Source organism: Pomacea canaliculata, linkage group LG4, assembly GCF_003073045.1.
Source record: "Pomacea canaliculata isolate SZHN2017 linkage group LG4, ASM307304v1, whole genome shotgun sequence".
NCBI lineage: Eukaryota > Metazoa > Mollusca > Gastropoda > Architaenioglossa > Ampullariidae > Pomacea > Pomacea canaliculata.
The window spans coordinates 608195-633952 of NC_037593.1; the positions used below are offsets into that span (position 1 = coordinate 608195).

Sequence of the window (25758 nt, forward strand, 5' to 3'; positions counted from 1 at the left end):
TCTCCTCCCGAGATGCTGTGTAAATTCTTGTCGCGAAGGCCATGGCTGCGTTCTCGCTTGATGTTGTCATGGAATACCGTCATGCCTTGGATTAAACGAGATGACCACAGGGTGGCAAAGAACCGATGCTGGTTTTTCGTTTAGATTTATATTTTTTTGGTGAGTAGTGGATTTTCGTAAAATAACTGAGCACTCATGTGAAATACATTGGAAATGCCACAGCTTGATGTAGTATTTGTTCTGCTGTATTTTCCGTCTTTGCTAATTCCATTAAGCTGCACTTGTTCAGCATGTTTTCGTGGAGAGGAGAAGTATAGGATGGATTTCTGCGTGTAAGAGAGAGAAAGAATTGTGCAATGCATATAATTCATCCATTCATTGATGTGGTAAAAGGACAATGACAGGAAACAATTCAGCTCAAACATGAATTCGGACACGCAAAGTGATCATTGATCGATGTCACTGATGAAGATGTTATTATTGTTCTTCTATATATTATTACTGACAGATGACGATTGAACGATTAACAACAAAGACAGGCCTGAGAACTCATAGGAAATTTTTCTGCATCAGTGGAAAATCTTGAAGCGCTTGTTTCCGCAAAGATAGAACAACGTTTGTCAAGCAGATATTCGTTTTGGATTGTTGTCCAAATGTTAGGCAAGCCCAGAAGTGCCATTTTACCCACTTCTTGCAGTTGAACGGCTGCGTGATATACAAATTATTTCTAAAATAAAAACCATCAGGAGTAGTCTGCACCCAGTCTGCCAGACCTGGTTAACTTTGATAATTTCTCAAAATGCTTTATTCTATAAAGCTTTTGCCTTTCACAGAGTCCCAGGTGAGGGAAATCTTGTTCTGTCAACCCAATTCTACCCCACCTCCTGCACAAGTGGCTTGATTTGACGATTCTAGTTATCAATCACTCTTTAATTGTAGACTGGTGTGTTAAGATGCTGTCATCACCCCACTTCTAAAGAAACACAGCATTGTCCTTAATAGCCTCAACAACTATCACCCTGTTTACAATTTCCCTTTTCTGCCCGCAGTCCTTACAAAGCTTTTGCTTCAGCTCCTGCACCATTTCTCCAGCCACAGTCCAATACCTGAACCACTTCAGTCAGCCACACTCTACCTGAACCACTTTAGTCAACCTGTTGTGAAAATCATTTTAGTAAAACAGCATTGTTGCAATGGGTGAATGACTTACTGTCTGTGTGCAACATGGATCACATCACCTTACTGTCAGTGGGGTACTCCTGTGACCCAGCATAGCACTATATTGAAGGCTGTCCTTGGAGGCCATAGAGGTAGTCACTTCAAACTGGCTTAAAAATGTGAAGGAGTGGACTGGTTGTTCCCTGCAGAACCTGTGCACTACCGCTTGGAACCAACCTGAATGATATGCCTTGTCAGCTGCTGTGTCTATCCACATGCTCCCCGAAACAACCAATTCTAGTCAATGAACAAACAAATAAATGAACTTTCAGTGCTGGGCCTGTCTGTTGCATTGATACACTGCACCATGACATCCTTCTCCAATGCCTTTCTGTTACTTTTGGGCTTTCTGGCATTTGTAGTCTTTTTTGGCAGTGCACTGATCTCAAATCCACACAGAAAAATGAAAAATGGACTTAACAAAATCATTATCATTAAAGATAGTTTGTTACAAATGAATCATCATTTTTTTTTTTTCAATTTTAGGAATATTCTTTAATTCGTCATTCTGATTCTCTTACCACCTTTGAGTGTAAACTAAAATGCATCTTTTCAGAACTGCGACTTCACCGTGACCCTATCCTGACCACGAGCATGTACGAATGTATGAGTGTATGTTGTAGAAGTGAGCGTGCCTGTTATATGTGAATATGGGTGCTTGGTTATTGATGATTTAGTCTATGTATGATTTATATAAAGTGTTATGAGCAAATTTTAGGGAGAGGCGCTAAATAAATCATCATTATTATTATTAATGTTATGTTGTGTTAAAGAATATGTGGACAGTAGATAAGGGATTTGAGTTGCCTTTTTTTTTTTTTTTTTTTTTGTTTTCTGACTCCTTTGGCTGCTTACTCTGTCGTCTTCCTTGCTTTTAGGTTTCTTGGTATAGGCTTAAATTCACTACTTGTGATTTATGTTCCATACAGATCTGAATGATATTTACTTTTTTGGATATCTCAGGATGGTCCAGTGCAATTGTAATATCATTTACTTTAAAGATAAAGAACCAAATAATATATCTTTTCTGGGTACATTTCTGGCATAGTCATTGTTCATCCCAGTCTAGGAGATGTACCACATGATCTGATATGACTGTTTGAAGTTCCTTTATGAACTTTCCAAAATATCATCTCTGCAGGCAAGAGTGAATGCTGTTTGCATCACCATGGCAACTGAAGCAGATATACACAAGCGGAACTTGGAAAGCTCTATTTTGTTTATGCAACAGAACCATGCGGCCACCCTTAAAGCTCTTCATGAAGAAATACATAAGCTGCAAAACCGCTGCACAGGTTGGTTCAAAGCTGTGAAAAAAATTTTTTGAATTAATAAATGCTATAGTGGAGAGGATTCTGTTTCAATTCTCATTTTAACTGATTTCCAAAAATCTGTATGTCCTGACCAAACTTTTCCAGAATGATAAACTCTCCAGTATTTATTTACTGTTGTGATATATATTTACTGTTTGACATGGAGTAAAAAAGAAAATCTTTGAAATTTATTTTGTAGCCTAGATTTCATTCAGTGCAGTTATATTCAAAGAGATTCTATTTATTTCTGTCATGTACTTAAAACAGGGGAAAAGTATTTGTGTACTTTAAAGGCAGAAGACGATAAAAGAACAGTAGAAGACCTTGTTATATAGAGTTAAAACATTTTGTATACTTCTTATATAGAGTTCATATATTTATATACTTGTTAAAGCTTGTTCTTATATAGAGTTAAGACAGTGTATATACTTGTTATAGCTTATTGCTATGATTCCTGTTACCATCTGTTGTATCAATAAGGAAAACATGAAAAACTTGGTTTGTTTGCAGATTTGACATTCCAGCTAACAATGAATGGGATCAATATAAATGAATCTGGTATGAAATCTCTGAACTAGACATAAAATTTAGTCACAGATGTGCAAAACCTTTACACAGATTCTTTTTTCTTTCACCTCTTCTTTCTCTTTCTCTTACTGTCAATCTCCAACACACACACATATATGTACGTGTGCAAGCTAGTATTTTTTTAGAATGGTAAATATGAGTGAAGAAAGGCAACATATCAATGGTGCAGGTTTTTTAAAGCTAGACCAGCCCTTATTATATTAGTGATGACTTGTGCAGATGTTGAGGAGGTTGCCAGTCAGCTGAAAAACTCACAAAAACAAGAAGCATCACTTAGGAAGCAGCTGACAGAAAGAGAGGAACAAGTGCAGAAATTAGAGCAGGAGTTACGCTTGCAGAAAAAGCGCCACCTTGATGAGGTGAGAAATGTCAACCAAACCATCAATGATTTACAAGCACAAGTGGAAGCTAAATCAAATAACATTGCATTTCTCACAACAGAACTTCATCGTCTTAAAGTCCATCACAAATCTAACCAAAGTCTGTTACAGTCCAACACGGCAGTAGTAGGAGAAGTGGGAGCAAGTATTGTACGTCGAATACAACCTCAGTACAATCATCTTCCAGTTCCACCGAAGGACATTGTTGCAAATTCAACACGTATCCGACCACGAGGCTCTCATTTAGTAGGTAGTTCCAGTGTTCGTCACCGTGTGGTTAAGGTTTCAAACAATTCAGGTGGTGGTGAAGGTGAAATACTGTCTCGTGCTTTTCAAGTGGCTTCAACCTCAACTCCCAGTAGTGGATCCCAATCCCCAGACGTTGCTCCTTTCTTACAGAAGAATGCAGACTTTGGTGTGGAACTTAAAAAGCCACCTGTTCTTCCACCCATCCCTGTCTCTGTCTCTTCTCCTCCTGATCAGCAAGTTGAAATGCATCATATGCTAATCTCCCAGACAGGATCTCACAGAGTGTCAAAGGGTAGACCTTGTACACCAGAAGTTGCTACTCTTGCTGTTGATCAAGTGGGGGACAAAAATTGGAACAGGGCTCATGAGTCTCGGAGCTCGGAATATAATTAGCTTTAGTCATTTTGATGTCAATAGTACCAGTTGATATCATTACAGAATGGACATGTTCTTCGCTAATTATTGTTATGTGCAAAATTGGTGTCCTTTAACTTTGCCATATGCATATATTTTATCTTTATTACTTTAAAACAGTCTCCTTACATTCATGAACTTTATAGATATTTAGTGATGCTTTAAAATGTTTACTCCTTCACTTAAAAAACTGTGCTTATATATCCGCTTATTTTACATGACCCTTCATAGCTGCAGCCACAAATAAACATCACCCCTTGTACCCTCAAGGGAAAAAAGTTGATTCATGGTCAGTGTTACTGTTCCACGGCTCAGCTAGAAGAAAACAGAAGCCATCGAAACCTCATATGTATAATTTATTCGATGAAGATGGGGACAAGTTTTGCAGCATCATCAAAGTCGCACAGTTTGTTGCAAAGAAAATATGATGAAGTATGCATAATTTAACATATATTTGAAAAGTAATGTTATGAATACAAGTTTGATGCAGAAGTCATATTCAAAATAAGATAACATCATCATATTTAAAACTATTTTTATAATTTTAGGAGATGAGAGAAATGATTTAAACAAATACTAAAGAGAGATCATATTTATTTTAGAATCACAGCAAAGAAAACTTGTAGTATTAATATGAAGTTATCAGCAAGACAAATTTGAAAAACTGCAAAATCGTGACCTATGTGTAAAACGTGTGATTAAATGATGAAGTCTGTTTACACATTTTAAAAAAAATTAAAATAACCTTTTCTTAATGACATCATACTCACTGGTCTAACTGTCAGAAATAGCTGTTTATAATATCAACAGCTGAAAAGTGGTCTTGGCATAAATTATATTTGTTTGTGTACAATTTTATATTGAGGGGTGTCTTGGAAATTGAAATAACAGCTTAATGTGTTTCAGTTTGGTGAATAGTATGTTTGACATTATTTTGTGGCTGTGTATGAATATCCAATGGCACAGTTATTAACATGATAGAGGCAGATCACTAGAATGTGTCCTTAATGGTTTTGGTTTAAAGCAGTTTGAAAAACTTTCCATCGTTATATGTACACCCTTTTCCCCCTTTACAAACTTGTAAAGAGTAGGAAAATGCACAGAATCTGTTTAGGCAGTTGTTGTGGAGGGTTTTTACCCTACTTGCTGTAATATTTACAGCTAATGAGAAAGTTCAAGATTTTTTCAGAATAAAATAATTTCCAATTGTAATCGAAACTGGTAAGGGCAATGTCAGAACTGGAATATTATAAACTTTGCGTGTGGTTTGTCTCATCCATCAATGTGTACAGAAGGAGACATGTAAATAAATGTGTGCATATTTTAGTTCTTGTTGTTGAGTCATTGCATGAAAGTTCCGTCTGTATGTGTAAGTTTATTTGAGTATTCAGATATGTGTGTGTGAAGGGGAGAGAAATGAAAGAGGAAAATTCTGAAAGGCTGATTGAGAGGTATGCCTAATCTGTTTACACCAGATGATGTTTAGTTTGGACTTTGCTTACTCATCTACATCATGCATATTTTTTAAAGTGAGTAATTTTATGTGACAATATATTTTATCTTGATGTCATTATCATTGTAGGGCATGGTAAGCTGCAAGAGTCCTTTAATCTTTTTTGTAAGATTTGTGAGAACTTCTACACTGAGTGCTGGCTTCAATATATTATACATGTATATTTGTGCTTCTTCTGATTCAGAACTGTGAGAAAGCCTTGAGACATTTTGATATGAATTTGGAAAACACATAGAGTTGCATGTTTATCATAGTAGATCAAATCACGTTTCTTAGAAGTAAGCGCTCTGGACTTTAATAATTTATTGGTTTGAATCACTATCAAATGGTGCTAACTGTAATTTGGTGTGTTTTTTCAGTTCATATGCAGATTCCTATCTAAGCTGTCAAAGATCTTATTTCTAAACCTTTCATGGCATTTTAAGACCAAAGCATGAACAGTGCTGTCTCTCATTTGTCTCTTTCATGTGTAGTTCTATATCAACTCATCAAAGTTCTTGCAGGACATTGTCAAGTTCATGGTTGAGTTTCTGTAATAGGTCATGATCTCTTTCAGAATAAATCCCTAGAGTTCACTGTGTGAATATTCCATATTTCAAATGATGAAAAAGACAGCTGTATGGTTAGAACATCAGCATATGATCCAGAGGCATGCACACTGATTAATGCAGTGCCTTTCCTTTAATACACTTTAGAGACTACATTTTCAGTAATAGAATTTGAAAAATGTTCTTCTGGACTATGTCAATCATAAAGTAAAGGAGAAGATAGCAGGAAGATAGGCTGGAATGTCTGTTCATGTAGCTATTAGACATGTAAGGGCAGATGCCTCATAAATGGTGGTCATTTTTAATTAAGCTCTAGGTCCTGTAGTTGACATGAGAAAAGGTGGGTAACCATTTTCATTATTATGCCTTCTATGATATACCACCATGTACAGTTCAAGGACTATTAAAAAAAAATCTGCTGCAGTTCCTGTATTGCACATAATTATTATTAAGACAGGAAATATTTCAGATATTTTAAACAAAAACACTTTACTTAGTGTATATTTGCATACATGTCTGCACATATATTTTTATTGCCCTCGTATTTTTATTACTAACATTTTCAGTAGGGAGTGCAGTGCTATACACTGATGTCTGTTTTGGTATCAACTTGTTTTCTCTTTATACTCCTTGTCACATTGTTTAGATGATTGAATGTTTAAAAAAAATTGCAATAATTGTAAGAAGAGTGAAATGTGAAGAAGATATTTTAAAATTCTTGTGGAAGATGCAGCCTTCATCTCATATAAATCATATCTTTCTGACTGAGAACTGATGCATAATTAACATATCATTGAACTTCAACTTGAAGTTCCTACTGCTGTCCTTTAGCTGCTGATTTTATGAACATCATAAACCATTTCTTTGATAATTTGGAAGAGTTGATTTGTTTGCTTAAAAAGCTAATTAAAACTGAAAATAAATTTATTGCTTCTTTGGGAAGGAATGGTGCAGGTGCATGTGTGTGTGAAAGATTCTGCCAAACTCAGACATTCATATCTTGTTCCTACAATAACTACCATCCTCTTTTAGTGTAAAGTATGGGTTTCTGTTGCCAACGTAGATGTGGTACACGCACAAACTTGTATTACACATCCATGGTACACGCACTGAGACGCATTCCATCGTTTTCCTTAAATACTCAAAGAACCTTCTGCGAGACACTCAGCTACAAAATCCCAGGCGGCTGATGAACAAACAAAGAAACAAAGAAACTGACGTGTAAACCGGTCGAGGCCTGCTGAGCACTCATTACTTGTACCAAATGAAAACAATGTGACTAGACGGAGCATCCTTAAGTCGGTACTCACGGACTTGACAATGAACATCCATGTCTCGGCCACGAAGGGAGGTAATAGCCACCTTGCATTGTCGCTCTTGGAGTTGTGGTTCCTGACGTCATTGGCCCGTCATGGCGGCCTCCATCAACAACATGGGTGAAAGAGACGTTCAGAGTTCTAGTCCATCTTTCTCGGAGTTTAATCTTATCATATCGCATGTTATTGGTGACAAGAAAACGCCGCCTAAATCGCTTCCGGTAATTGGTATACCTCAGCTGCCATTAACTCGAGAAGAAGTATTTGTGCATTCAGTCTTTGAGTCCTGTACTTTCAAATCTACTATGAGCTGCGTTATAGGTAAGATATTCTTCACACTCATATTTATTGAGGGTGTTCATTCGCCTTTTCTCGCGTCGATTTGACATTGGTAGAACTAATGAAGTAAAAAGCTATATCCTTTGTTAAGAAGTGTGCTTTTGCTTGAATTACGGTTGTGCCAGCCGCCAGGCCTTGCTAGTGTAATTGCTCTTCGGTTATTACGATCTCAACTATTTCATTCTCTGTTATTACGATCTCAGACATTTGTAACATGAAGCTAAAGTGATCATATATTTCATTTTAAGTAATCTTAACTGATTGCATTGTTGGTCTTTTACTGTAAAAGAGTTTAGAGATCTATGCAATGAAGCCAAGAAATATTATTTTCTGTTATAACTTTTTATTTAGGATTTGCCTTGGGTGGAGCATTTGGCCTGTTCACAGCAGGAGTTGATCCTATGTCAACAATATCAACAGAAACGCCAACAACACGGATGGTTTTACTTGAGATGAAAAATAGAGCTTTGTCATATGGGAAAAACTTTGCTATGATTGGAGCAATGTTTGCTGGAACGGAGTGTCTTCTTGAATCAGTAAATATTTCATGATTTTTGTGTTCTTTACTATTGTTTAATTCTGCAGATGTGTAGTTCTGTAGTATTTGTTTTCAGCTCAAATATACCCTTCTCTGGTAAATTGTTTGTTTTGCAAGTTGAAGATTGCTGTTGATGGAAACAAGACCGATCACTTTTATTTGATCATCTCAATGTTGGATAATCATCAGTGTGACATGTCAATAACTCATTGTGGGTGGGTATGCATTATCATGGTGCTAAAATATGTTTCCTCATTATTATATATCTTTAAAAGAAGAGGATCTGATAAATTATTAAAGGGATTATTAAAGGGACTGATCTCAGGAGCACATCTTTCAAAACTGTTTTGGGTAAGCCGATGTACTTGGATTTTCCAGAAGAAAGGTTAAAACAGGTTTAGAAAATACATCATTGCATAAATATTATAACAGTTCATTTCTTCTTAATTTTATTGCTAAAATGTATATGTTGCATTTTATGACAGCTATTTTTCTATATTTTCTTGATGGCCAAAAATTAATTTGTGTAGATATGGTGCCTTAAAACATGATGATTGCTTAGTGTTAGTTGAAACACTCTAAATTTAGGTGAGTTTGGTAGGCATTTTATGGCTGTTGAGTGGCATAGTCCTGTTGACTGTTTTCACTGGGTCTCAGTGATTTCCAGTTTGGAGATACTTAAAATACGTTTCTATGTTTGTATGTTTTCTATACTCATACTTCCATGCTTACAAAATCATATTCAGAGAATCCTGTATCAGCAGTTGTTTTGTAAACAATATTTGAGTATGAATATGTATCTGCTTTTATTTGTGCTGCAGTACCGCGGCAAGAGCGACATGATGAATGGAACATTATCAGGAGGAATTGTGGGTGGTGTCATTGGCTTCAGAGGTTGGTTGCATATTAAATAGCATTGTTTTATTAATGTTATATTAACACACAGCCAAAATACTTTTAGTGCATAGATTTTTTGTGTATTCTTTTTGCAAATATTGTTTGTTTGTTTTTTTAATGTCAGACTTGCTTATCTTTGCTTCACTTTTGTGGTAGCTGGACTGAAGCCTGGTCTTGTGGGAGCCGCCGGCTTTGCACTATTCTCTACAGCCATAGACTATTTCCTTCGACACTGAGAATTATGTTACTCTTGAAATATTCATGATGTCCATTCATGAGAGAAAGAGATGAGAATGAGAGAAAAGCTGACCGCAGGATAATACACGTGTGATCATACACATTTTACATTGAATGATAAAATGTATGTGTTTTTACTTCAGCTTTACTTTATGGTTTGTGACTACGTATGAGTATTATTTGTTGCTTGCATAAAACTAGCAGAATGAAGAAAATGATATGACCCGTCAATGATATTGAAGAGTACATCCTTGTGATGCTTGGGTGTATGAATGTTGTGAGAATGTGAAATCAAAACATAGTTTTGGTGGATATGAAGTGAGGATGGACTGTGCAGTTAACTGTAACTACCCAGATAGCATCGAAACATTTTATAAACGTTTATAAATGGTCAAGAACTTTATGGTGTTTATAAGTTTATAAAATGTTTAAATGCTATCAGGGTACAAGCTGAAGATGATCTATGTCTAACAGTGTACAGTAGTGCACTGACTATTGTATACCAAGCTAATGTCTAACAGTACATTATTACATACCAAGCTGATGATAATGTGTGTCTTAACAGCCTAGTGCAGTGGTTCTCAAAGTGTGGGCCACGGACCACTTGTGGGCCGCACGCATGTCAGGTGGTCAGTGGCTGACAGTCATCACATGTCAGCAAAGTGATATTTAAATCGCCAGATACACTTATTAGTCCAGTGTTGATTTCTCATCAGTTTTAATTATCTCCATGTCCAACTGCTCGTTGGCATGACATCTGGCTGACCCACTATGTCTTGATGTCACAGCGCGAGCATTGCGTCATTTAACCGCTTCATCCGTTATCTTAGTAACGCAGTGCACGTCCTTATTTTTAGTGTTATGTGTACTGTGCGAAGTATTAATTTGATGTAAACTTATTACTGGACTACTGTCACACAAGTACATTTAGTTTTGACTTGTAATGAGCCACATGCGGCCATTTAAGTATGAAATTCACTGTACAGAGTGATTTTAGGCCTTGGTGGGCCGCCGTACTTCTTACTTTAGTTAAGTGGTCCACCGGCCCAAATACCTTGTGAACCGCTGCCCTAGTGCACTGTCTGTGATGTAAAGTGAGTCTATATTGAGAGGTTATTCATCCTTGTTGTGAGTTATGGACAGTCCACAGAAACAGCAAGTTCTTCATGAATTGACGTATTTTATTTTTCTTTAGTACAGTGATTTGACAGTCATGATACAGCTTAAGAATATATCTTTAGTACAGTAGGTTGACAGTCATCTATCATATAGCTTAAGATTATATCTGTTTTAAATGTGGTGAGCAGCTTTGACCAGGTAGTGTGCCTCTACATGCCATAAAATTGATTACTGAATAATAGAAGCTGCAAGAAATATCTTGATTATGGTATTAAAGTTTTCCTCAAATCCATTTCCAGTATAAGGTTGGTAATCATTTATTAAAGATGTATGACTTGGCAGAAAAAGAAATTTTAAGATGATGTTTCGATATTTACAGAAAGGTGTTTTCATTAATAAAATGACAGTTAGTAAGCAGTTCCATTGACCAGAATTGTGGCATATGCAGGTGTGTCTTCAGGTGACCACTATTCACTTCCATGTTGAGATCATGTAAAATGCATTTGGGGAATGTTGGTGGCAAAAAAGTGCTTTAGACCTACAAAAATTTGTCAGTAGCATCACAAAAGTATCAAGTGCCAGTCTCTGTGCTGGAAAAGCTCTCCCTAAGCCTTATCAAGCTTGTTAACATGTTGTCATTAGACATTGTGTCAAGTTTGTTAAGGTGCAAGCAGCCTGTGTCACAAGTACTGATGTACTGGCGGCTGGTTGCCTGTAAAGTGACAGCATGTCGACTATCAAGTGCCTTATAGCACACTAGAAATGTATTTGAATGATGCTACAGTTTGGTGCACAAACTCTACGGGCGCCTAGTTCCCAATGGGGAAAGTGGGGATCAGCTGAGGAATGGTGCTTGTCAAAGTCACTGCAGTTGGTCGTCTGCCCGCCACAGTGGGTTGTCGGGGTCTGGATCCGCTGGAGCTGTAGCGCCGATTCCCAAGGGACCGTAATCCACATTCAGAGCTCCGTCTCCTTCAGCAAATCCCAAGCCGTCAAGCTTACCTGCAGCTTGGAGGTCAGTTTGACTCAGAAAACACAGGATGATGCCCTCCAGCAGCTGGTCAGCGCTCGGACAAGACGACCCGCAGCTGGGCACGACACTCATCTGCATGCACTTCTTTAACCTTTCCATGCTGGACACCTCAACAGGCGACCCCTTGCTGGTTGGAGTGTTCAGCCATCTCTTATGAGTCGAGTCGCCCAACGAGCTACTTATGATCTCCAACCTTTTAAGATGACTGGGACGTCGATGCCTTCCGCCCAAAGTTGGACTTGGTGCCTGGTCCGGCTGCCGAGGGTCGGGCAATGCTGGCACTGTGGAGACACGAGGAGCTGTGGGGGCTCGAAGCCTTTTTTCCAAAAAGAGCCTAGGATGATGCGGCTGGAAATGTTGAATGAGTACTGGAGGATATAGAGGAATACTCCTGCGACTTCGTGGAGTGTGAGCGAAGAGACCGTTCAGCAGCCAGGTGTTGACGAGGTTCTGACGAGCGTGGCCCAGCCCTCGCCAAAAACTATTCATCGCGTTCTTGTCCAACGGCTGGTCCGTGCTGGCTAGCTTCATCAAGCTGAGGTCAGCCTGGACACCAGCGACTCCAGGGCCAGAGTCCTGTTCTCCCCTTGGGTCCGCGCTCCGACCTCGAGCGGAGTGCGCGGTAGCAGGAGGGAATGGCGAGTGCTTGTGCTCACTTCTTTTTCTTTCTTTCAGCCGCCCATCGATGATGTGACCACGAGTCCTGCCAGCCAGTTGCTTTCCCGCTGTTGCTCTCGCACTTCCGCTGCCAGTCCTAATTGGGAGGGGGAGGCCTTGTTGGTGATCCTCCGGTCCCACGTGGCTGCCGGTTATTACAAGAGTTTTAGAGGGAGGCGGCTGGTGTGTGACCTCAGTCTGTGCCGTGTGGTCGGTAGGTCGGTGACCTGTGGCGCTCCTGGCTGGTCCCGCTACGCCTTCGTGAAACACGTTTGCTCGGTTGCTAGGAGTGACCAGAGAATTTAGCCACCCGTGGTACCCAGTCTGCAGGTGACTAGCTAAAAAGTAAAGAAAGACGAAATAGTTAATAAATAGTGTTCAATACGATTTATCATCTAACAGTAAAAATAACATTTCTTTTCTCTATCGTCTCGTCCGCTCTCTCTCTCTCCCTCTTCCCGTGTGTGTGTGTTCGCGTGTGCAGGTGCACGTAGACAGTCCGACTGTCATGAAGTCCACAATGAAGGTTTGGAATGGTCGACACGTCCACCAGCCACAGACCACTGAAGTACAGGGGGCGCTAGTGGACGGTTTTAGACATATAACGGGAAGTAGACGACAAGTGGCAGAACCAGCCAAGCGTGAACGGCTGCCCAGCGGTGGTGTTAATGGCGTCTGACGGGTACATGTGACGGGTGGAGGTAAGAACTTGGTGGCGAGACGGCCAGTCATCGTGGAGGGCTTTTCGCGCCGTGACTGAAAGTGGAAGTGGGAGAAAAGCCTTCCTCCTCCACTCGTCACACTTAGGCAAGACTAGTGAGGGTGGTCTTCTTGTCCGTGCTGGCTAATTGTTGACTGGGTACAGGATTCTGGGTGTGTGTGTGTGTGAATATATCAAGAAAAGTAAAGGATCAAGACACTTCTCGGCACTACATCAGTGCGATGAGAGCACTTGGTCAACAGTCGTCAGCAGTAACATCCCGGACTGAGGGGAGTAGTAAATGATGGAGGAGGCCTTAAATAAATAGAGAAAATACAGCACAGCAGACAACACTGGACACAACTTACACTAAGTTGTACTCGAGACAATAGTAGACCCAACTACATCCACGTGCGGCACGGGGTCGAGTATTTGCTGGAGGAAATCAGGGTTCATCACGCGACGAGGCCCAGACGAGGAGATTAGTGACCTTACGACCCCCGGGGATGTGTGATTAGACGCAAGTCGCGTTCCCTGGGTAGGGGTGGGGAAGGAGGGGATGGTGAGATGAGGGTGGCATGAAACTCCAGAGTCCACAAGTACAGGGCAACAGGAGGGCTCAGCGAAACTCGCTAGAAATAGAGCATACACATATATATATATAGATATTTCTCTGGTATTTTATGAGGCACTTAAAACATTGCATTAATGTTTTTCGTTTAATCACACCTGCATTTGTCGAGAAAACAGGAAGTGACAAAAGGGCAGTGTTTCTAAAAATAGCATCGAGCTTCATTCTAAAAGAGAAGATGCAATCCTCGGTTTACAAAAATAAAATAAAAAGACCAGGACACAATATACTCTTGCTGAATGTTCCCCTCGACACCCAGGTGGAGTTAGTTGGTACTCATGCCAGCTACCCAGCAGCACGAGCTGTTAGAACCAACTACGAAACTGCAGTTGAAGCTTGTAAATAAAGTTCAGTCTGTCGACTGTATTCCACACTCAGTCGTCTCATTTTCTGGGCACAGAATCGCTTTTTGGACACAACCACCTCAGCGATGCTTTTCGTCTGACTGGAAGACAAGCAGAGGTTTGGTGAAGTGAGCCGCACTCACTGTCACAAGTGCTGGCCCCAGCAGAGCTCTCCTGTGTCCGAGTCATTTTCTGTCCTCCAGGCAGGTGAGGATGCCGATGTTTGAAGGCTTTTATCTTGAAAGTGAAGCACAATTGTGCACTCATATTTTGGGAGTTATTATTCTAAAATAAACTTAACCCATCAAGAAACGTTGCATCCTTGTTGTCCTTGTTGTCCACACCAGACCCGGGGGAGGGAAGACTGGAAGAGGGTAGCGGAAGCGATTGTAGACACGAGAGACATCAGGGAGAGAGGAGGAGAGAGGAAGTAATTACAGACACCAGAGACATCACGGGGCGAGAGAGAGAGAGAGGAAGTAATGATAAATGAAAATGATTGAGTTGACGATTATTTAGATAATCACACGTCTGAGCATCTCATGTACTGATGTAGGTGGCGACAGCCAACACGGGCCCCGGGGCAGACCACCTCTCTGGGTCGCTTGTAATTGTAATCATGAATTATTTTGCCAGAATATGATATGTTTACAATGGGATTGGCAATACCTACATCTCATTCAGTAGCGTAGTCGAGACTGTAAACACGAGGACACGTGCACGAGGACTACATCAGCACTTGAACATTGTTTACACCTGAGTGCTTCCATTCCAAGATTCCAATTTTTTTATTGAGTAGGCCTGAGCCCATATCAAGAGGAACAACAGCTGCCATGATAATTAACATTTTCGTAAACTGTAGTGTGGGAAAAAATGAGTAACTTTCGATAGTACAAATATGTCAGATGTGCAGTAACATTATTATTGTACACCAACATGGACAGTACTGGAAATTATGGTCACATACTACATTATTATTGTACACCAACATGGACAGTACTGGAAATTATGGTCACATACTACATTATTATTGTACACCAACATGGACAGTAGTGGAAATTATGGTCACATACTACATTATTATTGTACACCAAACATGGACAGTACTGGAGATTATGGTCACATACCACATAAACTAAACAATGCAGAATTCAACTATTGCAAATGAAACACTACAATGCAAGATTTGTCATTGCGAAGGTGTGAACCTTCTCACTGCTATCATTACTGGTGCACAGACCCCATATTTCAGACCCTTACAAAAGTATTGGCTGCATCTGAGCATCAAAATGTTTGAAAAACAGGTTTGTGTGTACCAATATACCATAACAGTTATAACTTATAGCCCACCCCCTTCTTTGCATTTTTAGCTACATGTTCTCATGCATGTGTAGAATACACCTTGTGGAGAAAACTGTACCAAATATTTGTACATAATTATTGACAATCTTTACAGGAGAATTACCAAAGAACCATTTTCCCTACACGATATGACACCACCGTTTACAAACATCAAGACCTTTGCTTTCTGTAGGTTGACAGCAAGGTGGACACACCTGGACCGCTGGTGACGACTATTCACCTTGTGTGTCGGCGACACGATGTGCAGCTGCTCGGCATCCAAGCAAGTGTCGGCGAGAATACACAGAGTGCAGCTGCAAGGTGGTCAGTCTCAGTAGCAGACAGTCAGTCCCTCCTCTCTTCCCTCCTTCAAACCATGTTTGAAGTGGTGATCATCTCTCATGACTTTTGTCTTGTCACCGTGCGTCACGCGGCCCAGTCATCTGCCCTCTCTCTGTCCTACCTTACCATTGAGCTGTCTTCTGTCAGCTTCCTCACGGCAGACAGCAAGATGGTGGCTGTCCCCCCTCAGTCTGACCCAACCCTCCTGTTCTAGTGCATCTACCTCAGGATATTGTCAAGGAAGGTATTGTACTCTGTAGGGGAGGGTGTAACGGAGGGTGTCGCGGTCATATGAACCCCTCCTACACTGATTCCCTCTTACACACACACAAACACACAAACACATACACACATAATCACAAACACAAACACACACACACACACACAATCACAAACAAACACACACACTAGTGACAAAAAAACTAGAAATTAAACTAGAGAAGACAAACATGGCGACAGAAGCAGAGAAGAAAAAACAAGCTCTGACCGTTGGGCAGTACAGCGCCAGCCATGGTGACCACGGATGAGTACAGGAGGGTGAACACTGTCAGCACTATTATCGATGACATCCTCTTGAAGGTGTGTAGCTGACAGTTAACGACAACCTGTGGAAACAGGACTGAAGATGACACAAAAGCTGTTGCCGTCTGTGAAGTTTATTTTACTTATTAATTTATTGATCAAACAGTTTGATAATCAAAGCAAAATAAAATAATTAGCTTACACGTGAATACTTGCAAAGAGCAGATGATTCAGAGAATTAAATTTCAAATCCGCTTTTATATTCCCAGTATTTTTTTTTTAACTTTTTGCGATCCCAAAGGAAAGACCCAATATTTTTGTCCAGAAGGATAAAACCGTTAAAGACTGGCTTGCGTTCACATGAGTGAACACGTGGACACAAAGCCATGAACCACCTGGACACCAGCTCATCAACAGCTCCGGTCCTCGACATGGAGGTCCTCGTGTATAGGTACAGCTGTATGTACAGCTGTATGTACAGTTGTATGTTACACAGGTCCTCGTGTATAGCTACAGCTGTATGTACAGCTGTATGTACAGTTGTATGTTACACAGATCCTCGTGTATAGGTACGGCTGAATGTACAGCTGTATGTACAGTTGTATGTTGGCATGTTACAAGGTCCTCGTGTGTCACCATAGTAGTATAAGTACAGCTGTATATTACTATGTTATACAAGTCCTTTCACGCAAGCCGAAAGTTAGTTTGAGAAGATGATAGTGAAACTGAAAGAAAGACATTTGCAAAGTCTTTAGTGGATTCAAATGATGCGTCTTCAGTGTTTTGACATTTTCCACGAGAAACTCTGGCAGAAAGCAGACTGTCACAGTGGAACTCTGTGGACGCACTGACAACATGTCACACAGCTGCAACTGAAAGTTATGTCACAGGCCTTGATGCCAGTGTGTCACTGACACTGTGTAAGACACCAGTGTGTCACTGACACTGTGTAAGACACCAGTGTGTCACTGACACTGTGTAAGACACCAGTGTGTCACTGACACTGTGTAAGACACCAGTGTGTCACTGACACTGTAAGAGACACTGACAATGACACTGTGTAAGACACCAGTGTGTCACTGACACTGTGTAAGACACCAGTGTGTCACTGACACTGTGTAAGACACCAGTGTGTCACTGACACTGTAAGAGACACTGACAATGACACTGTGTAAGACACCAGTGTGTCACTGACACTGTAAGAGACACTGACAATGACACTGTGTAAGACACCAGTGTGTCACTGACACTGTAAGAGACACTGACAATGACGTGTAAGACACAAGTGTGACACTGACACTGCGTAAGACACTGACAATGACGTTGTGTAAGACACAAGTGTGTCACTAACACTGTAAGAGACACTGACAATGACTGTGTAAGACACCAGTGTGTCACTGACACTGTAAGAGACACTGACAATGACACTGTGTAAGACACCGGTGTGTCACTGACACTGTGTAAGACACCAGTGTGTCACTGACACTGTAAGAGACACTGACAATGACACTGTGTAAGACACCAGTGTGTCACTGACACTGTGTAAGACACCAGTGTGTCACTGACACTGTAAGAGACACTGACAATGACACCGTGTAAGACAACAGTGTGTCACTGACACTGTAAGAGACACTGACAATGACACTGTGTACTGTAAGACTTGACAGAGCTCGGCACCACCATCACTTACCTGTGCCCGAGGCCCACCAGACGATGCGAGGTGAGCGGGATGCGGCTGCTGGCCGTTATGTATGGGGACCCAGCGTCTAGCAGGCGGTCAGCGGCTGGTCTCCGGCGGCACGCGGCGCGGCTGCAGCCTGTGTGACGTCAGCTGCACAGCAGGGAGGGGTGGGGATGATCCCCCGCCCCGCACCATCTCCTAAGGGAAGAGGGTCGGAGGGTGAGGGTGAGAGAGAGAGGGAATTAGCTAGGAAACGGCACGCCTTATTCCATGAAGATTGAATTAACAACAACAAAACAAAAACCCCAAAAGAAAAGCTCCCCCGGGTGGGCGGTAATTACTGAAGCAGCATGGAGCAGTGCGAGGTAGCCCTCTGGCTTTTCGGGTTCTACAAACTCTCGCGCTCGGCAATAATTACAAAAATATTAGCCTCCATGTCTTGACTGTTTCCCTTTCTTTCGCCTCCCCCGTCTCTCTCCTTTTGTGAAATGTTTCTTGATGTCACTGGCAGGCACTGGTAGGTGTAGTAGCCCACTAATCATTGGCACACACACTAATCATAAGCACCCTCACACTAAATATACACACATCCACACTAATCACACACGCACACACACTAATCATAAACACATTCAGATACACTGGTGATCACTAGTAGATGTAGTAAGGACAGCCCACTAATCACACCTACACTAACACTAATCACACACACACACTAATGACACCTACACTCACACTCTCACACACGCACACACACTAATCACACCTACACTCACACTCTCACACACACACACACACTAATCACACCTACACTCACACTCTCACACACGCACACACACTAATGACACCTACACTCACACTCTCACACACACACACACTAATCACACCTACACTCACACTCTCACACACGCACACACACTAATCACACCTACACTCACACTCTCACACACGCACACACACTAATGACACCTACACTCACACTCTCACACACACACACACACTAATGACACCTACACTCACACTCTCACACACGACACACAACTAATGCACACCTACACTCACACTCTCACACACGCACACACACTAATGACACCTACACTCACACTCTCACACACGCACACACACTAATGACACCTACACTCACACTCTCACACACGCACACACACTAATCACACCTACACTCACACTCTCACACACACACACACACTAATCACACCTACACTCACACTAATCACACTACACACACACTAATCCTGCCTACACTCTCACACACATCCAGTCCATAACAAAGGAGATGCTGACAGTGTTGACAACGACAGAGGAATCCACTTATTAAACACCTGTACAGTAGTAGAAGTTACACCTGTAGACTTCATCTTTTCCACAAAAACACGACAGCGTAAAATTAATGATAACAATTGTAACAAATCCTTTACAAACATAAACTTGACAAAAATTGACTGTGCCACAGGTAGATGAGCGGTTCTGTCTGTGTCAAGAGACAGGTAGATAACCTGTAGGTAGCGATGTGTTATAACACAGATGATCTGTATCACGACAGACACATAGGTCTACATCATGACAGACACATAGGTCTACATCACGACAGACACATAGGTCTACATCACGACAGACACATAGGTCTACATCACGACAGACACATAGGTCTACATCACGACAGACACATAGGTCTACATCACGACAGACACATAGGTCTACATCACGACAGACACATAGGTCTACATCATGACAGACACATAGGTCTACATCACGACAGACACATAGGTCTACATCATGACAGACACATAGGTCTATATCACGACAGACACATAGGTCTACATCATGACAGACACATAGGTCTACATCACGACAGACACATAGGTCTACATCATGACAGACACATAGGTCTACATCACGACAGACACATAGGTCTACATCATGACAGACACATAGGTCTACATCACGACAGACACATAGGTCTACATCATGACAGACACATAGGTCTACATCACGACAGACACATAGGTTACATCATGACAGACACATAGGTCTACATCACGACAGACACATAGGTCTACATCATGACAGACACATAGGTCTACATCATGACAGACACATAGGTCTACATCACTGACGACACATAGGTCTACATCACGACAGACACATAGGTCTACATCACGACAGACACATAGGTCTACATCATGACAGACACATAGGTCTACATCATGACAGACACACATAGGTCTACATCACGACAGACACATAGGTCTACATCATGACAGACACATAGGTCTACATCACGACAGACACATAGGTCTACATCACGACAGACACATAGGTCTACATCATGACAGACACATAGGTCTACATCACGACAGACACATAGGTCTACATCACGACAGACACATAGGTCTACATCATGACAGACACATAGGTCTACATCACGACAGACACATAGGTCTACATCATGACAGACACATAGGTCTATATCATGAGGTGACAGGTATATCATGAGGCCACATAGGTCTATATCAGGGGTGGGCAATTAATTTTCCCAAGGGGCCGCATGAGAAATTGGGATGGTTTTAGAGGGCCGGACTAATATAGTTAACTCAGTTTTACCCAATATGTATATACAGTATATATACTGGCGGGCGGACCAGCGGGCGGGCCGGTTAGAGACAGGAGGCGGCCGCCTTTGCCCAGGTCTGGTCTATATCATGACAAGAATGTAGGTCTACATCACGAGGAGACACCCAGGAGAAGATAAACAGAAAGTAATGGTAATGGTAATGAAGTAAGTCTCATCGCGACTATTTGATGTTTGTAAACATTTGTTGATGTTAGTCGTCCAGCAGCTGTTACACTGACAGCTGTATGCTGATGTATTATTTACTGAACTTGTTGTAAAACTTGCTGCAGACTGTAAACACTCCACAGCTTGAAATAGTTATTTGTCAACAAATGTCAGCTGGTGTTGGCGACAAGACGACAGTCACGTGACGAGGTAAGGACACCCACCCCCTGTGAGAAAGCTGCCAGGTGGTTGTTTTAATGCCAAGATTTACTGACAGTGTCTGCCAGTGCGGACTGAGGTCGTCATCTAGCAGCTGGCCAGTCGCGTTTTATTTTATTTTCAAACTTGCAAGGTCTGGGGTCGACCCCAGGCGTGATTGCCGAGGGGAGAAGACGAGCTGTACTCAGACGCCATGGCACGGCAGTGGGACTCACTCCGTCACTCACTCCGTCATTAAGCCACTAATTACACTAATTAGCATGAAGATTGCTGCTAGACAGCTGGGTGTGTGCCACAGCTCCACAGGAGGCACTGGGGTGGTGCTACAGACGTCCACCCAGCCTGCCAGCGAAAGCACGTGCACTCCATGCAGGGCAGGGCCAATCAATAGCAGCTTGTGTTGCCATTGGAAACCACTTTCCCGGCCTCCTCATCAATGCCGCGCCTTGCTCAAGGAAGTGTGGGTGAGCAGGTCCGGCTCACCACTGGCAGGGCAGTCCCTGAGGTGTGCAATGTCCTGCCCCTACCCCGCTCACCACCCACCCGGCTACAGACACTCTCCCCGCTCGTCACTCGGGCTCCAGCAAGGAATGCTGGGAAGGAGCGAGTGAGTGTAACACGAAAACTTGCAGGGAGGAACACTGCCACAGTCAGTTCTGGAAATCGTCTCGAAATAAGGCGAGGGCGATACTTGGTGACAGTGACAGTGGCAGTGGCAGTGACAGTGTCATCCACAGTAACACAAGCAAGTGTCAGGACACAGAAACTACATCTTGAGCCCACGGTCTCAGTCATCAGTGCGTGCGTGTGTTTGTGTGTGTGTGTTAGTGACATTGGACAGGTTATGTGTGTGACATTGTGTAGTGTACCATGTGTGGTAGTTAGTGTGTGTGACATTGGTTTAGTACATGTGTGTGTGTGTGTTACGGTGTGTTGACATGTGTTTTGATTATATGTGTGAACTGTATGTGTGTGGTTCATGTGTGTGTTTCTGGACATGTGTTAGTGTGTTTAATGTGTAGGTGTGTGTGAATGTGTTAGTGTGACATGTGTTATGTGTTGTGTGACATGTGTTTAATGTGTGTGTTAGTGTGACATGTGTAGTGTGAATGTGTTAGTGTGACAGTGTTATGACATGATTTAAGTCATGTGTTAGTGTGTGTGTGTGACATGTTAAGTGGACATGTGTTAGTGTGACATGTGTTGTTAGTGTGTGTGCGTTGTGGACATGTTTAGTGTGTTGGATGTGTTATGTGTAGTGTGACATGTTAATGGTGTGCATGTGTTTATATGTGTTCGTGACATGTGTTAGTGTGCATGTGTTTACATGTTAGTGTGACTGTTTGTGTGTTACATGCATTGTTATGTGCATGTACATGTGTTAGTGTGTTACATTTAGTGTGTGACATGTGTGTGACATGTGTGTGTGTTTTAGACATGTGTTAGTGTGTGTTAGTGTGTGTGGACATGTGATGTACATGTGTTAGTGTGTGTGAATGTGTTTTAGTGCATGTGTTATTGTGTGTGTGACATGTGTTGTGTGACACTGTGTATGTAATGGATGTGTTAAGACATGTGTTAGTGTAATGGTTTAGTGTTGTGTGACATGTGTTAGTGTGACAGGTTTAGTGGTACATGTGTTTATGTGTTGACATGTGTTATATGTGTGGTGAACATGTGTTAGTGTTAGTTGACATGTGTTGTGTGACATTGTTAGTGTGTGTGTGACATTAGTTAGTGTGCGTGACATTGTTAGTGTGTGGTACATGTGTTTGTGTGTGTACAGAGTTAGACAGTGTTATGTGGTGTGTGTGACATGTGGTTAATTGAGGTGACATGTGTTAGTGTGATGTGACTGTGTGAGTGTGATGACATGTGTTAGGAATGTTTAGAGTGATGCTGACAGTGTGAGTACAGTAATGGTGTCTAACATGTGTAGGACATGTTTGTGTATTTGAACATTTGTAGTGTGAATGGGTCTTTGTAATACATGTGTTAGTTGTACAGTGTGTGTGTTAGTGTGACATGTGTTAGTGTGTGTGTGACATGTGTTAGTGTGACATGTTGTGTGTGTGACAATGTGTTTAGTGGTGTGTGTTGTACAATAGTGTTAGTGTGACATGTGTAGTGTGACAGTGTGACATGTGTAGGTGTGTGTGACATGGTTTTGTGTGTGTGTGTGAGTGTGTGTGTGTGGTGCATGTGTTTAGTGTGTGTGAGGTGTGACATGTTTATGTTGTATTGTGTGTGACATGTGTTTAGTGTGCGTGTGTGTTTAGTGTGTGACATGTGTGTGATGTGTACATGTGTGGTGACATGTGTTATGTGTGTGGACATGTTGTTATGACATGTACATGTGTGTGTGTTTATCGTGATGTGTGTGTGTGATGTGCGTGATGTGTTGTGTTGGTGTGACATGTGTTTAGTGTACATATGTGTGGTGTGTGACCATGTGTTGTGTGTGTGACTGTGTTTAGTGGTGACATGTGTGTGTGTTGGTGTGACATGTGTTTTTGACATATGTGTGTTGACATGTGTTAGTGGACATGTTTAGTGTGTGATGTGTGTATGACAGTGTAACATGTGTACATGTGTTAGTGTGACATGTTGATTGTGTGGTGTGACATGTGTCTTGTGTGTTGTGTGTGTGACATGTACGTTTATGTGTGTGTGAATGTGTTTATGTTGTGTGACATATGTTTAGTAGTTGTGTGTGACATGTGTAGTTGTGTGTGTGACAGTGGTATGTGTGTGTGACATGTTAGTGTGACCAGTGACATGTGTGTGACATGTAGTGGGTGTGTGACAGTGTTGTGTGACGTTGTGACATGTGTTTATGTTGTTGTTCTCTGTGTGTGACATGTGTTACATGTTAGTGTGACATGTAGTGCTGTGTTCATGAATGTGTGTGACATGTGTAGTGTGTGTGTATGACATGTGTTAGTGTAGACTTTTGTAGTGTGTGTGAGTGTATGACATGATGTTAGTGTGTGACATGTGTTAGTGTTGACACTTGACATGTGTTATGTGTTACAGTTAGACATGTGTTTAATGTGTGGTACATGTGTTTATGTGTGTTGACATGTGTTTTAGGTGTGTGTGTGGTGACAGGTAGTGTGACATGTGTTTATGTGTTAAATGTTAGTGTGTTGACATGTGTTAGTTGACATGTGTTAGTGTGTGTGTTGTGACATTGTTGTGACATTGTTTTACATGGGTTGATATGTGTGTACATTGACTAGTGTTATGTGCGTGACAGTGTTTATGTGACATGTGTATGACATGTGGGTATGTGTGTGACATGTTGTAGACATGGTTTAGGTTACATGATGTGTGATTTCGACGTGTGGTGTGTGACATGTGTTATGTGTGGGCATTGTTATTTGGTATGAATGTTAGTTGACATGTGTTAGCGTGTGTACATGTGTTAGGTGTGTGTACATTGTAGTGTGTGTGATGTGGACCTGTTTACATGTTTAGTGTGTGACATGTGGTTAGTGTGGGAACATGTTGTGTGTGTGTAGTGTGAATGTGTTATGTGGTGGACATGTTTATGTTGTGTGACATTGTGTTTATGTGTAGTGTGACCATGTGTTAGTGTGGACTATGTGTGTGTGTTTATGTTAGCTTGACATGTGGGTTTTATGTTGTGTGTGACGTGTGTACATGTGCATGTGTTTTTGTGTGTATGTACATGTGTTTAGTGTGAAAGTTTAGTCGGGTGTGTAATGTGTGTGTGACCTTTTTATGTGTGGGTATACATGTGTTTAGGTGCATGTGTGTGTGTGTGACATGTTATGTGACTGTGTTTTGTGTGTGGAGCATGGTTTCTGTGTGGTGTGACAGTTTATGTGTGTGTGACATGTGTTAGTGTGTGTGTGACATGTGTTAGTGTGACATGTTTTATGTGTTGTGTGTGATGTGACATGTGTTAGTGTTGACATGTGTGTATGACTGTGTTGTGTGACATTGTGTTGTTGTGTGTGACATGTGTTAGTGTGACATGTGTTTATGTGTGACATGTGTTAGTGTGTGTGACATGTGTTTATGTGACATGTGTTTATATGTGTGTGACATGGAAAATATGTTATAGTGTTGCGTGTGACATGAGTTTATGTTGACATGTGTTAGTGTGTGTGTGACATGTTGTGTGTTGTGACATGTGTTTATGTGACATGTGACTGGTGGTGTGTGTGTGATAGTGTGTGATGAATTGTGTAGTGTTGACTGTGTTATGTGTGTGTGACTGTTTAGTGTTAGTGTGTGTGTGTGTGTTGAACATGTGTTAGTGCTGACATTGTTAGATAGTGAATGTGTTTGTTTTTTAATGTGATCAGTGTTATGGTGTGAACATGTGTTAGGGCGTGACATGTGTTTATGTGGTGACATGTGTTGGTGACATTGGTTAGTGTGTGTGGGACATTGTTCGTGTGTGTGAGTGTGTTTATGTGTGTGTGACATGTGTTTATTAGTGGTGTGACATGTGTTATGTGTGTGTGACAGTGTTTATTGGTATGACTGGGTGTTAGTTGTGACATGTGTTAGTGTGTGTGACATGTGTTAGTGTGACATGTGTTTATGTGTGTGTGATACATGTTTAGGGTAAATGTGTGTTTTATGTGTGACATCTTTAGTTGCTGTACGTGTTTTAATGTGTGTGGACATGTGTTAGTGTGTGTGTGTGAAACTGTGTTTATGTGTGTGTGACATGTGTTTGTGTGTGTGTGACATGTGTTAGTGTGTTGACATGTGTTTATGTATGTATGACATGTGTTAGTGTGACATGTGTTAGTGTGACAGTTGTGCTGTTGACATGTGTTAG

The 25758-nt window shown here is 41.4% G+C and overlaps 3 protein-coding genes across 3 annotated transcripts; 2 read left to right on the top strand and 1 right to left on the bottom strand.

Moving 5' to 3' along the window:
• The first annotated feature begins 6 nt into the window (after window positions 1–6).
• On the top strand, window positions 7–7146 carry LOC112561279 (coiled-coil domain-containing protein 92-like). The gene is made up of 4 exons (XM_025233657.1): window positions 7–159; window positions 2360–2513; window positions 3042–3089; window positions 3339–7146. Exons 2-4 carry the CDS (start codon window positions 2387–2389, stop codon window positions 4139–4141), a joined length of 978 nt encoding a protein of 325 aa, XP_025089442.1. The 5' UTR covers window positions 7–159; window positions 2360–2386; the 3' UTR covers window positions 4142–7146.
• A 451-nt stretch (window positions 7147–7597) lies between these two features.
• LOC112561282 (mitochondrial import inner membrane translocase subunit Tim22-like) lies at window positions 7598–10961 on the top strand. Its single transcript, XM_025233660.1, has 4 exons — window positions 7598–7860; window positions 8230–8414; window positions 9238–9310; window positions 9470–10961. Exons 1-4 carry the CDS (start codon window positions 7635–7637, stop codon window positions 9547–9549), a joined length of 564 nt encoding a protein of 187 aa, XP_025089445.1. The 5' UTR covers window positions 7598–7634; the 3' UTR covers window positions 9550–10961.
• On the bottom strand, window positions 10711–18011 carry LOC112561278. The gene is made up of 3 exons (XM_025233656.1): window positions 17930–18011; window positions 16205–16322; window positions 10711–12697 (listed from the first exon to the last, which is right to left on the bottom strand). The coding sequence occupies exons 2-3, from the start codon at window positions 16284–16286 to the stop codon at window positions 11532–11534; spliced, it is 1248 nt and encodes a 415-aa protein (XP_025089441.1). The 5' UTR covers window positions 16287–16322; window positions 17930–18011; the 3' UTR covers window positions 10711–11531.
• Window positions 18012–25758: the final 7747 nt, after the last annotated feature.

Bases quoted from the DNA above. Each gene is read 5' to 3' on its own strand.
- LOC112561278 (XM_025233656.1), bottom strand. From the start codon at position 16,286: ATGTCATCGATAATAGTGCTGACAGTGTTCACCCTCCTGTACTCATCC. The intron at 12,698-16,204 runs GTCAGAGCTTGT...TTTACTTTTTAG, and splicing joins TGGCGCTGTACTGCCCAACG to CTAGTCACCTGCAGACTGGG.
- LOC112561282 (XM_025233660.1), top strand. From the start codon at position 7,635: ATGGCGGCCTCCATCAACAACATGGGTGAAAGAGACGTTCAGAGTTCT. The intron at 8,415-9,237 runs GTAAATATTTCA...TTTGTGCTGCAG, and splicing joins CGGAGTGTCTTCTTGAATCA to TACCGCGGCAAGAGCGACAT. The intron at 9,311-9,469 runs GTTGGTTGCATA...CTTTTGTGGTAG, and splicing joins TGGTGTCATTGGCTTCAGAG to CTGGACTGAAGCCTGGTCTT.
- LOC112561279 (XM_025233657.1), top strand. From the start codon at position 2,387: ATGGCAACTGAAGCAGATATACACAAGCGGAACTTGGAAAGCTCTATT. The intron at 2,514-3,041 runs GTTGGTTCAAAG...GTTTGTTTGCAG, and splicing joins GCTGCAAAACCGCTGCACAG to ATTTGACATTCCAGCTAACA. The intron at 3,090-3,338 runs GTATGAAATCTC...TGACTTGTGCAG, and splicing joins GATCAATATAAATGAATCTG to ATGTTGAGGAGGTTGCCAGT.